The following is a 14,341-nucleotide window of genomic DNA, read 5'->3' as shown; positions in this document are numbered from 1 at the left end:
CAGTGTTCACCGGAAATGAGAAACGGGAACAACACCGCCGACACTCTACTCTCGCGACATCTTGATCTCACCTCACTTGCTTATCTGCCCAGTTGCTGGGGTGTACAGTAGGTGGCGGTATGCGCCTTTTGTGGTCGCGACCCGCCATTAAACCCATTGAAGAAGAAGAAGAAGAAGAAGAAGAAGAAGAAGAAGATCTCACCTCCTCACGTTAGCCACGCTAGCTTTGTTTTAACTTCGTTCAGTGCGTTGGACTCATATCATATTGTTTACTTTACAACAAAAAAAGCATCGCCTTAGCTGGTACATATATCCCAGCTAGCTAGTAAACTACCAAGAGTACACACGTGGTGTTATTTATGATAAACACATATATAAACCAGACATGTGTAGCTATCTAACTTAGATAGCGGCGCATCTGTATTTTGTTGATGGACGCGCGTTTTGGTTCGAAACAACACGCATTTGGCTAAGCAGCTAGCTTGTGCTGGCTGTCGTTAGCTTTGAAGGTAGCCATTGCTGTTGACTTGTTTTTACTACAACAACGACGTTACTTTGCTAGCTACTTGCTTGTCTGACCGATATTTACAATAGGGTCTCAACAGCCTCCGGGGGACCATATCCAGGCGCTGCAGAGGATGCTGGCTACAGGAGCAGTGAGTACCCATATTCGAGACTCCATTCATTGATCTGAACTCGCATCAGGGATTGATTGATTGAAAACTTTAACAGATTGCAGATTGGGTACAGTACAGCTCAATACACACAATTGTTATGGGGATGCAGACCAGAGAAAGACTTTCGTCTTGTTTACATCAGGGTCCCCCATTTTCAATTCATCAGGACATACATGATGACATACAGATAGACAGTACTGCTACATCTATACATTTATGACATACCAGATTTGCAAATACAGTACTGTTTGTGATACAAAAAGAGTCCAGAAAAGAGAGTATATACATTTGACGTACATTTGATAGCTTTTACGTCTGCCACACAATTATGATAAATACAGGTAACCGTTACCCGTGAATACAATTGGAAACAGTCAGTTTCCATCTCGTAGACTCATGGATGAATTGACCAGCTTACTATTATTCCTTCACCCCTACAGGCTGTAACCACAGCCCTGGCTCAGGTGGACAGGGAGAAGATCTACCAGTGGATCAATGAGCTGTCAAGCCCAGAGACGAGGGAGAATGCCCTGCTGGAGCTCAGCAAGAAACGAGAGTCTGTACCAGACCTGGCCCCGATGCTCTGGCATTCTTGTGGTACCATTGCTGCCCTTTTACAGGTATTGACTGTGTCCCTTCCATTGGCATGTCCTTGCATAGCTAAGGTGCAGGCTTGCCAGTTGCGTTAGAGTCTTCAATTAGTAGCTCCCTACGTTTGGACCTGCTTAGCTGTGCGAACATGACTCGACAGTGAGTAAACAGAGTCGTGGACCAGTCAACTTTGAAATTTGGTCGTAGCACTTCAACACATGCCTGCAGGCACTTAGGCGGCCTAATTAATCTATTCCAGTTTTCTCTAAAAGCTCACAATGTACAGTGCAAAGTCACTGTTCCCCTCAAATAATGTCTATAATAAATTATTACTTCCCCAGCTCTGTTTTCATGACCACATACTCAACTTGGTGCACACGCTCTTTGACAACATCATGCCAAACACCTGCTGAAATGCTCGCTCTCGATCCTCACTGAACCATCAAACAACCAGGTAAAAGTGTGCATGCACCAAGTTGAGTAGAAGTCACAAATTCAGAGCTGGTGAACAAACAATTTCTTGTGGACTTAAAAGTAACTTTTTGGGCTAAGGGATGGGTAAGTTATATGTTACTATATATAGTCTAATCATCTCATCATAATTGGCATTAAAAGAAAAGCTTTGCAGAGTCTTGACAATGTGTTTTGTGGTGCCTGCTGGGCGCGAGAGGTACTGTCTTGGTGTTTTCATTACATTTTCTATGAACTCCTTTGCTCTGTCTTAACTGTGTGCTTTTTTTTTTACATTTACATTTTGTCATATAGCTGATGCTTTTATCCAAAGCGCCTTACAAGTTCTGTATGACAAGTCAGCAGGAAGGGTACAACTCTATCAGCTCATTAATTGTACCTCATCCCATTTCTGCTTTGCACTAGATAGTACTGTACATTAGTACACTGCATAGTATTGTGTATTGTATATTATATGGTAACTCAGAACATTGTACATATGTCTATACCGAACACTGTGACCTCATTTTTCTTCTAAATTCATGCTATATTATATTATTATGTTATTTGATACTATCTTGTCTAGCACAGTCTCTGGAGCGTAACAGTAAGAAGCATTTTGTATGAAAGTATTCTGTACTTCTGTATGACAACTATTAAAGAACTTGAACTTGAACTCATCAGCTGAGTAACAATGTTCATCAAACAGTGCTGAAACTTGGGTGCTGCAGTGTTGAGTGCATAGTAGTAAAGACATATTAGTATAGTAGGAAGAGTGCATTATAGTATGACAGCACGAAGGTTAGTGTATTTTTTTCTTTTCTTAATTTCAGATATTGATTGAAGAAGTGTGTTTTTAGTTGACGGCGAAAGAGTGGTCTGGTTTCGAATGTCCTAACTGTGGGGGCAAGTTTGTTCCACCATTGTGGAGCAAGGACTGAGAATAGGCGGCTTCTCTTTCTTTGATGACCCTCCCGAAGCTCGGATAGGAGTGGGTCTGAGGCAGCCAGAGGATGTCGAGCGGAGGAGTCTTGAGGGTGTGTAGTTAGAGACCATTGACCGAAGGTAGGCGGGAGCCCTTCCCTTCGCTGCGCGATATGCCAGGTCCAGGACCTTGAAGTGTATTTGTGTGGTGATGAGGAGCCAGTGCAAGTCCCTAAGAAGTGGGGTAACATGGGCTGACTTTGGTAGGTTGGAGATCAGACGGGCGGCTGCGTTCTGGATGAGTTGCAGAGGCTTGATGGCGGTGGTTGGTAGACCAGCAAGCAGTCCATTGTAGTAGTCGAAGCAAGACATGACTGTTAGGGGTGTAACGATGCGACCTCACAGCGATTAATTTCGATTACGATTATTCAGGCAACGATTCAATGCATCATGAAATCTCTTAATTTGACCACGATTCGATTAATTCGATCAGTTAATTCCCCAAAAAATTTTCAATACACAAATGTGGCTGGGGGAACTGATTCAGCAAGAATGGAATGGTCAATAAAAATAATACACACCAAAAAAAAACATAATTTTTTATTTTATTTATTTATTTTAATTTAGATTATAATCGATTCTAACATATTCAAATCGATGCATCGATTCTCACATTAGACACATTAGAATCGATGCATTTAGATTAATCGATGCATCGTTACACCCCTGATGACTGTTGATTGGACAAGGAGTTGAGTGGCTTCTTTTGTCAGGAAGGGGTGGGTCCTTCTGACATTGCTCAGGAGGATTTTCAGGTTCTGGTCGTTGCGGCGATGTGAGCGGAGAAGTTCAGCCGATCGTCAAGGACTACACCAAGGTTCTTGGTGGTCGGGGACGAGGCCACGGCTACATTTTCCACTGTAATGGAAAGGGCGGTCAGCGGGGAGGATTTGGCCGGCAGGTGAAGCAATTCTGTTTAGCTTAGGTTCAGTTTGAGGTGGTTGGTCCTCATCCAGGTAGAGATGTCAGACAGGCTGAGATTCGCTCAGTCATGGATATCTATGGGAGGAAAGGAGAGGAAGAGTTGAGTATCATCGGCATAGCAATGATGTGAGATGGCGTGAGACGTGATAATGTTATCCAGAGATTTGGTGTGTAGAGGGAGAAGAGGAGTGGTCCAGGGACAGAGCCCTGGGGAACACCCGTCCGAAGGTGGAGGGGCGCAGACAGGGTCCCTTTCCATGATACTCTGTAGGAGCGGTCGTCGAGGTAGGATGTCAGCATGCCAGCGCAGAGCCAGCCACTCCCATTCCTGAGAGGGATGCAAGGAGGATCTGATGGTTGACTGTCGAAGGCTGCCGACTGGTCCAGGAGAATCAGGACAGAGGAGAGGCCCTTTGCTTTTGCTAAGTGAAGAGCCTCTGACCGCTATGAGGGCCGTCTCTGTGGATTAGGGTCTAGGCTAGGAGGTCATTCTGTAACAGATAATCGGTAGGCTACTAGGCATGCAGACTTTCTGCAGAGTCGATTCCTGGTTTCTTGATGATCTAGGTGGCTGCATATTTGCATTCTGTGCATGAAGAAACGATCACATCTTGTTCGTTCTAGGCATACTGTACCTGTGGTATCGTTACACCAGACCACTTGAGGCTAGTGCAGTGGTGTATTGAAGCACCGGTGGTCCTAATTCGTTCTGTACATGTTGTATAACTTAATACATATAGAAAAATACCCATTCTTGTTTTAAGAAGTACTACATTTGCTAGTACCCAACTGAACCGCAAACTGTGCTGTGTTGCACTGTGGCATACACCTGGAGGGCAAATTACGTCAAACCAAGGGTGCTATTTAATACAGTTGCCCTTTTAGGGGTGGGAATCACCAGAGGTCTCAGAATACGATATTATCACAATACGAGAGTCACGATATTGTAATATCGCTATATTGCGATTTATTACCTTTATTCAACTATAACTTGTCCCCAACTGAAAACCTTTAACATCTGCAATACGAATATATATATACATCATCTGTTTTATCTAATAAGATAACGTTTTCAGTCTGTTCACCTGTTCACTATTTGTTTTAGTTCTTTTTATATCGATACTTGGCGTCAGTGTATCAATATAATATTGGCAGCAATATATCACTGTATCGACCCCCCCACCACCCCTATTACTCATTGTGTTGTGTTTTTCCTATTTTTCTCTCTCAGGAAATAGTGAACATCTATCCATCTATAAACCCACCCACACTGACAGCTCACCAGTCCAACAGAGTGTGCAATGCCCTGGCACTTTTACAGTGTGTCGCCTCACACCCAGAGACACGGTAATGGCTTATTAATGATTCCTACTGAGACCTTGGAAAGATCTTCCACAGCCTGTTTCTGTTGCCATTTCATGTGTAGAGGATTCGTTCCTGACAGTAACTATTACAGTCCCATTACAGTCGGGTCCCATTGATAAGGACATCATTCTTTGTACTTCTCCAGGTCAGCGTTTCTTGCTGCTCACATCCCACTCTTCCTGTACCCCTTCCTGCACACCGTGAGCAAGACACGGCCCTTTGAGTACCTACGCCTCACCAGCCTAGGAGTCATAGGTAAATTCTATACCTGCTCAGAAGTAGGGCTGAACAATGTGTTGAATACCGGTATATATATATTGATTTAGCAATATGTAAGAATACAGTATATATCACAAAGGCTGCAATATGGACATTCTGTAAATACATTTTTATGATGCATGTAGTGAAAATGAGAATCATCTGGCAAACACATCTTTCAATCCCAGAAATACTTATATTCCTATAGTCTACTATTGTAGTAAGAAGTCCCACATGAGATATTCCCATACTCTACTATTATAGTAAGAAGTCCCACATGAGATATTCCTATAGTCTACCATTGTAGTAAGAAGTCCCACATGAGATATTCATATAGTCTACCATTGTAGTAAGTGAAGTTCAACCACCATTCATTCAGAGGCTGCCAAAAGTAACTTTTAATTTTTAATTTTTTATCAATTATATTTGTATTAATCTTTACAAACAAAACATATACACATACATCCACGAAACAACTAAAATATAACTAAATATAAAATAAAGAAAATAGACATTCAAATAAAAAAACAAATACACAAATGCCCTCAAAAGTAACTTATTTCTCTGTATCTTGCAGGTGCCTTGGTCAAAACAGATGAACAAGAAGTGATCAACTTCCTGCTCACCACTGAAATCATCCCACTGTGTCTGCGCATTATGGAGTCAGGGAGTGAACTCTCCAAAACGGTATTCAACTCTTAATTACTCTCCATTCGATTACAGTATTTGTCAAACAGATCCACTAACAAAATCTAACTAAACTCTGCTTTTCCTCCCCACCACCCACTGCCCTTGACTGAATTAAGATATTTTGACATTTTCGGTGTTTTTGTTTTCCTTACAAGGCAAGTCATATTTTGAGGAGACAAGTTTCAGCTTTCCTCCTTCAGTTAATTTACAAGAGCCTTGACCTATGCTGCCACCTAGAGCCTTGACCTATGCTGTCACTTAGAGCCTTGGTCTATGCTGTCACTTAGAGCCTTGGTCTATGCTGCCACCTAGAGCCTTGGTCTATGCTGCCACTTAGAGCCTTGGTCTATGCTGCCACCCAGAGCCTTGGTCTATGCTGCCACTTAGAGCCTTGGTTTATGCTGCCACCCAGAGCCTTGGTCTATGCTGCCACTTAGAGCCTAGGTCTATGCTGCCACCCAGAGCCTTGACCTATGCTGCCACCCAGAGCCTTGACCTATGCTGCCACATAGAGCCTTGACCTATGCTGCCACCCAGAGCCTTGTTCTATGCTGCCACCTTAGAGCCTTGACCTATGCTGCCACCCAGAGCCTTGGTCTATGCTGCCACCTTAGAGCCTTGACCTATGCTGCCACCTTAGAGCCTTGGTCTATGCTGCCACCCAGAGCCTTGGTCTATGTTGCCACATATAGCCTTGACCTATGCTGCCACCTAGAGCCTTGACCTATGCTGCCACCTAGAGCCTTGACCTATGCTGCCACCTAGAGCCTTGGTCTATGCTGCCACCTAGATCCTTGACCTATGCTGCCACCTAGAGCCTTGGTCTATGCTGCCACCTAGATCCTTGACCTATGCTGCCACCCAGAGCCTTGACCTACGCTGCCACCTAGATCCCTGACCTATGCTGCCACCCAGAGCCTTGACCTATGCTGCCACCCAGAGCCTTGACCTATGCTGCCACCTAGAGCCTTGACCTATGCTGCCACCCAGAGCCTTGACCTATGCTGCCACCCAGAGCCTTGACCTATGCTTCCACCTAGAGCCTTGACTTATGCTGCCACCCAGAGTCTTGACCTATGCTGCCACCCAGAGCCTTGGTCTATGCTGCCACCCAGAGCCTTGGTCTATGCTGCCACCCAGAGCCTTGGTCTATGCTGCCACCTAGTGCCTTAACCTATGCTGCCACCTAAAGTGATGATTTTCATGAATTGAAATGTGAAATAACCAACCAGAAATACCTACTGCTTCAGGCAGCTCTCTCTGTTTTCACCCTACATGTGTTTGCATCCCTGCAACAGGTTTGTACATGTTCTATTCAACTTGGCACACGTCATGTTCCCCAGAAAGTTGCGCTGTGTATCACCACCATTAGTTAGTAAGTCAATTAACAACATTCCATGTAAACTGCTTGTTGGCATTGTTAAATTCTTTATTGAAACCAATGGCTACCGCTATCGGCAAGTATTTTTCAGTTAATTGAAGTACCAAGTCAGAAAAACGTTCACCACAATATGAGAAGTGCCCGGAGGAGAAAAAGAATATGCATATTTATAAGGTCATTATCCCTTTAAAATCGTTTCCTCTCCTTTTCTGAGCGAACACAAAAGATGACACGTGCGCTTACGGCTAAACTTACGTTGTCTTAGTATAACAAATGATTTTCTTCCCGACTGGCAGGTCGCTACCTTCATACTGCAGAAGATCCTACTGGATGACACAGGGCTGGCCTACATATGCCAGACCTACGAGCGCTTCTCCCACGTGGCCATGATTCTTGTAAGTGTGGTTTTGCATACAGCCTAGACTACAGGGAGATATTCAAGCAGGTCTTTTTTGCATATTGTCTGCCTACTATCGTGGTATCGATTCTCCCCTTTGTTATTTTCAGGGGAAAATGGTGTTGCAGCTCTCTAAAGATCCATCTGCACGTCTGCTAAAGCACGTGGTCCGCTGCTACCTTCGCCTCTCGGATAATCTCAGGTGGGACCACGAGCCTTGCAAATGGACTCTTCTTACCACACCTTCATTTCATAGCCTCCAGGAGTTGTCATGTCATGAATGTCATCTAATTGAAAGTTGTATTCCACTGGTCATATTTTAGGTTATTATTAGTGCTGTCAGGCGATTAAAAAAAGTATCTAATTAATTACAGGATTTGTAATTAATTAATCGCATTTTAATCGCATAACCATTTTAGGCTTGCTATTCTATATTATTTTTCTCCTGTTTTTTCTGTGTCTCCCATCCAAATTTAGTCGTCATGCCAATTCCCCCCTCCCCTTCCTGGTCGTTGCTCGCATGTGCCCCCCACTGGTCGGTCTAGGGAGGGTTGATGGATACTATCACATGTCCCCTGCATGATACATGCAGAGTCAGCCAGCCACTTATTTTCACCTGCCAGCGCGGACTCTCATTGGTGAGGTGTAACGTGTGGGAGGCTCACACTACCCTCACCATCTCCCTTCCTCGCTGTGCAGGCGCCCTGACCGACCTGTAGGAGTCGCTGTTTACAACGACCAGATTACCACCCACGGCTTCCCTCCCGCTGACTCTGCCAATTGAGCCAGTATGACGGCCGGCCAAGCCGGAGGCAACGCTGACAGCCGGATTCGATACCAGTGTCTCTCGCATTGGTGATGAGCGCTTAGTCCACTGCGCCACCCAGCCGCCCTCGCTATTCTATAATAATTTTTCAAATTGCATGTGTCCGGATGGCAGAATTCAGTACTGTATCTACAAAACCTTCTGTTTAATCATCTTCCATTTATGAATTTGCTTCGATTTTTCAGGTCTGGTAAATTTTAGCATGGTGTTATTCAGTCAAAGATAAAGAAAATAAAAAATGTAATTGATATTCTCATTTGGTTCATTACAATTTACTCAAGCCTAGTAACAGACACAGTATTTCTGACACTGTGAATACATTCCCTGAGATCCATAGATGTCCCTAGAATCAGATATCAAGAACATGCAAATGGACCATTTAAAAAAAAAAAGTCTGTAAATGTTTATTCTACGTTCTTATGGAATGAATGAGATAAATATATATATATATATATATATTTTTTTTTTAAATTAATTTTGAGTACATTTTCATAACGTGATAATTTGTTGTGTAATTAATTAATCGAATTAACGCGATAAACTGACAGCTCTAGTTATTATTGTGCAAAAGTTTAATAGATGATTTTTGAAATATTTAAATTTCCTATTTTGTTTTGTTGTGTGATCCATTCAGAGCGAGAGAAGCCCTGCGCCAGTGTCTTCCTGACCAGCTGAAGGACAGCACCTTCGCACAGGTTCTGAAGGACGATACTACCACTAAGCGCTGGCTGGCCCAGCTGGTCAAGAACCTGCAGGAGGGCCAGGTCACCGATGCCAGAGGCATCCCACTGGCCACACAGTGATGTGGAGGAGTGGGCCCACATATATACACACACACGCATGTACAGTACACACAAGCTGGGGGATACTTCAAGAGGCAGGATTACGCAGTGATCGCCTACAGCAGGGATACTCATAAGAGTTGGGGGGGGGGGGGCTGTTGTTCATGGGATATAAAGACTACTTCAATTGCATTCTCAGCTTTAAGATATACCCGATTCATGCAACTCCTAGACCTTTAAAAAAAAGATTAAATCACATCCACGTACAAATCTGCATGGTTTTGACCCTAAATGGTCAAAGTGTCACAGATTTGGAGCAAGATTTTATCACTTTTGCGGTAACCTAGCATAAAATTGTTGGTATACAGATTCCTATATCTTGTTTGTTGAGGAGATTTAGCTTTCTCGGCAAACACAGTAAAATATCATGAAACAACTTTTTTCAACAAATTTGCAGGTTTGAATACAAAGCATCAAAAAAATTTATATCCCAGTCACAGTAGTCTGCTTCCTGGACTACCCCCTAGTTGACATTAAACTTGAACACACACACACACACTCCTCAGAAGTAGGAGAGGACAATACAGTGGGAGCCTCTTGTCTGTACGAGTTTACATCTCATGTCTGTCTCCATGTGGCGTCAACAAGGAGTTTTCAGATGCTAACACACTACCTGATAGAGACACTTACCTGGATGGTTGCATCACTGTCTAATTCTGGCAAGATGGCCGACATATGGTGCAAAGACTACAACCTTTAGCCGGACTTCAGGCCCAGTTTAGCCATCCTGACTCATCTTCCAGGATCGTGTGGTCGGGTGCATGCTGACACCGCAGATTTTGTCCGGTCGGCTTATATGAGGTTACAGTGTGAGGAGTTTAAGGGAGCTGTACAGAGGTAGGGGTAGGCATTTCTGCTTTTTATGATAGCTTGATTATTTTTCCACCACATTTCTGTTAGTATTTCTTCTTTGTAAAACGAGGCCAGGATGGAAAACTAAAGCGACTTCTTATTTCTTTTCTTGAGAGCATGGAGTCCATGGATGTTACCTGCTGTAAACATTCCAAAACAGAGCAATAACTGTTTGTTCTTTTTGCCTGTTGGATTTCAAATTAGAACTTTTGAATGTGCCACACGTGTTGGATGTTTTCTTGATCACCGTCGGTAGCTATAGGAGGAGTGCTAAGGAGTTATGTACTGCATAGTTTGTCCATTCAATTTAAATTCAAAATGAAAGATTGCCATTCATTTGCTGATGATAGAAGTATTCATCAGGTTGGGTGTGATAACTTTCCTATCCAAAATGTCGTTCAAAATTGTATTTTATGAAGCAAATCCACTGCCTGAATTTATTGGTTTGAATTTAAAGTGAATAGACATTGACCCTGATGTGCAGTGGTGCGATGATATACAGCTGACTGTTACTGATCTCTAATTGTGATGGTGAATATTATTGGTATGTATTTTAATGCAGTGTTTATGACTGTACTTTGACTAGTGGTAATTGTTTAATAATTGTTTTATTTTAGTTTAAACCTTGGGACTCAAATGCAATTAATAATTTTAACCACATTCAAAATGGTGCTTGGATATTCAAGTCAAGTTTATTTGTATAGCCCAATATCACAGTTTCTCGACGGGCTTCTCAGACCCACATCATAATAGAACAACACCCTGTGATGTTGACACTCAGTGCAGAGAAGGATAAACTCACAGAAACGTAGATAACTAATAGGAGGATTAACAAGGAAGAAACCTCGGAATGGCCATTCAACGGATGGTCAGGCATGCAGTAGATACAGCGGTGGATAACTGATGATTGCCAATACATGGAGAAATCTAGAGCAGTTAGACGAGCAGGCAACGGTAACTGTATCCGGAAATCGCCACCCAGGACCGTCATGGGGCAGACGACCGCACAATTCCGTAAAATGGGTCAGATTCAGATGTACCAAAATCACCCATAGGATGGCGGGGTACAGCAGCACTTCCACCACCAGGAGAAGACCACACATACTACAGACAGGCAATAATGCATGGGGAAATATAGACGGAATAGTAAGCAGAGGTAAAAGAGCAAGAGCAACGTCCGACGAGATTGCAATCCAGGACTGTCTGGTCAAAGGGCACAGCCCATGTTATGAAATGGACACCCTATAATTCCTTAGATGTGTTGATATTGTATTCAACTTGATAACAGCAAGAGATGGGACAAATATTGCCCCAAAGATAGTCTGCACTGCATAACATACAACATGCTGCATGCATTCTAGCCCCCAAAGTATTTGATCCAAATGAGGGGTCTAATATTTGTTCGTACTACATTTTGGTCTATATCTTCCGTTATATTTAGAATTTAAGAAGAATAATTATATATAGGCCTACTGTTTCATCTTGACAACAATAACAGACCCAAGTTTATTTCCTGTTGCAATGTTTGCTAATGCAATAACTGACACTTGGGTCCAAACTGTTCCCTAGCAAGAATTCCAGGGAAACTGTCTAGATATTTTAAAGTTAAGTTATTGTTCTCATACAAGTTCAGAAAATGGACCTGTCACGCCCACCTGTCTGATATGGGGTGGATATCGGAATGCCATGAAACCTATGGAGGGAAATTATGTTTCTCAGTTCCTAGTACAATGATTAGTCAACATTTCCTTGCGCTTTTATTTTAGCAAGATGGAATTCCATGGATTTCCAATATACACCCTATTGGCTAACCTATGGAGGGAAATCATGTTTCTCAGTTTCTAGTACAATGATTAGTCAACATTTCCTTGCGCTTTTACTTTAGCAAGATGGAATTCCATGGATTTCCAATATCCACCCCATACATCCGCCACACATGCAGAAGTATATGTGCACCATAAAATAACACACTCAAGCCTTCCATTTGTAAATAAATCTGATCCCCATAGGACCAAAAATATCCATCCTGCATTTGCAGGCTTTCCTTTTAGGAAAGTGCTGGCTAAACGTATTATAAGCTTTATCCAGTGAACCTTTTGAATGGAAGGGTACATTAGGATGGCTTGACTGAAATTCTCCATATCATGTAGCCAACCAGTAGTTAAGTGTTGACAGTAAAGTGAAAATGGTTCTTGTGAAATTTGTATCTCTACACAAAAAGATTTGTACAATGTAGTGTGGTGGAAATATTACTCTAACAATGACCCAGTACAAACTGAAAGAATGATTACTTGGATCAAGGATAGAAGCTGATAAGAGAAATGTATAGAAGTGTAGCTGAAAGGAGCCCTGAAAATTGTTTTATGCAAAGAGGCAAACAGGATAACGGGGTGGGGGGCTACCAAGAATAAAAAAAATGTCTAAGAAGCTGTGCTTCATATGTTAATACTAGAATTCAGACATTACCATGTCTGTACTGTGTAAATGCAATCATGCAATTTCCCTGTGTTGCCCTGACAACGGGCAGTTGTATCGTTACAATGCAGAAGGTACTCGATACAAGATATATGTCTTGCAACATATAGCAGGATCTTTACATAGAAAATTACATCAGAGAAAGAACAATTGTCACATTGTAGACATTTTCTAAGTAGGATTAAAGGGCAAAAATAAAGATTTCCCATCACAGTAGCTACTGTAAGCAGGATTTAGCAGAAGCATTCACATAGGGCAACAATAACAACATTTGGCACAGAAGTTCTCTTGGGTTTACTTTGCTGAAAAAGAATGTTAGTCACTTAAAACTCCAACATGGCTGCTATTCTTCAAGATGGCTACCACAGACAATACCAAAATGCCATTTCTGTCATATAATTTGATCTTGAGATAAGAGCAAGTATCCATTAATTCCCATAATATAAATACAACTATCTTTTTATGCCTGAAAATACTTGATGTGGTTAAAGGGTTGGTCATTAGCAATGCATGTCATATATCCAAATACAGTAGTGAGTTTGCCTCTGGTGCAATTCTCTTTGCATTCAATATTTGTTGGATTGAGCTAAAATGGCAAGAAATGTATTCCTGAGAGTCAGCTGAAAATTCAGGTACAACATGCCGTACTTACTGAATATAGATTTAGGAAACTGACAATTCTTTGAGTGTGGCCATCATGGATTTTAGCTGGGAATAAGATGAAAATGTTCTAGTGAGGTTTTATTAAAAACAACTAGAAAATTGCTGAAATGTGCCTGGTCTATCAAATTATATGATGGAAATAGTATTTCAACATCGTTGGTGGCAGCCATCTTGAGAAGATGTGGCTAACCTTTTCTTTCAGCAAAGTGAACCCAAGAGAACGAAGGTTATCCTATAACCCTAGTTATATGAATTATGGCGAGCGCTCTGCTCTATTGGAACTGTCCCTTTAATCATATGCTATCATGAAAACTTTCAACCACGTGTACGCACCCACCTGCCTGACCACGCCCACATCCGCTCACATATAAGCGGGGTCATGGCCATACTACCAGCTCCTTCCCCATTCTTTCACCACCGAAACGGAAGACACATGGGGTCCTCAGTGAGTCAGAGCAGAGCGCTCGCCATAATTCATGTAACTAGGGTTATAGGATAACCGTTATATTTCATTTATGGCTTTGCGCTCTGCTCTATTGGAACACAAGAGTGGAGCAGAGCAGAAAGCTCGACAGATGTACCCGCTGAGGCCCCCTACAACCATCAGAATACCGGGGAGGATCCGGGCCCCCCCGCCCCCCCTAGTGAGGGACGGGAGGGAGATCGGACCCGACTGTGCGAAGAGAGTTTAGCACCTCAAACGCACAGGGTGAGCAGACCGTGGGACTTACCTTTGTTTAGAAGGGCCCGCGACTACTCGGACGCGCATCCCCACACGCCACCAGGGAACGGACGTGAAGCAAAAACCCATGTCACAGCCCCTGACATTGCGGGGTCGGGGTAAAAAAATAAAAACCCTGTGGCAAGGCCGTAGCAGCCGGCGCGGAGGAGGCCCCAGCCCCAGGCCACATCCCGGGGGTCAGGACCCCCTGAAAAAGGGGGCCTGGCGAGGTCAACGAGGCCGCG

At 42.9% G+C, this 14,341-nt stretch overlaps 1 protein-coding gene across 1 annotated transcript; it reads left to right on the top strand.

The window, feature by feature from the left end:
• The first annotated feature begins 174 nt into the window (after positions 1-174).
• LOC311224982 (CCR4-NOT transcription complex subunit 9-like) lies at positions 175-12,567 on the top strand. Its single transcript, XM_084310156.1, has 9 exons — positions 175-244; positions 595-656; positions 1,118-1,297; positions 4,858-4,973; positions 5,137-5,246; positions 5,827-5,936; positions 7,617-7,715; positions 7,828-7,919; positions 9,178-12,567. Exons 2-9 carry the CDS (start codon positions 639-641, stop codon positions 9,344-9,346), a joined length of 894 nt encoding a protein of 297 aa, XP_084166282.1. The 5' UTR covers positions 175-244; positions 595-638; the 3' UTR covers positions 9,347-12,567.
• The last annotated feature ends 1,774 nt before the right edge of the window (positions 12,568-14,341 follow it).

The sequence above is a fragment of the Notolepis coatsorum genome, assembly GCF_963971535.1.
Source record: "Notolepis coatsorum genome assembly, chromosome: 3".
In the NCBI taxonomy this organism is placed as follows: domain Eukaryota; kingdom Metazoa; phylum Chordata; class Actinopteri; order Aulopiformes; family Paralepididae; genus Notolepis; species Notolepis coatsorum.
The sequence above is the reverse complement of the archived record's forward strand: the minus strand, read 5'-3'. Positions and strand labels throughout refer to the sequence as shown.

What these genes read in the sequence shown, in the direction of transcription:
- LOC311224982 (XM_084310156.1), top strand. An exon ending in GCCTCACACCCAGAGACACG is followed by an intron (nt 4,974 to 5,136) that starts GTAATGGCTTAT and finishes GTACTTCTCCAG; the next exon opens with GTCAGCGTTTCTTGCTGCTC. An exon ending in CCCACGTGGCCATGATTCTT is followed by an intron (nt 7,716 to 7,827) that starts GTAAGTGTGGTT and finishes TGTTATTTTCAG; the next exon opens with GGGAAAATGGTGTTGCAGCT.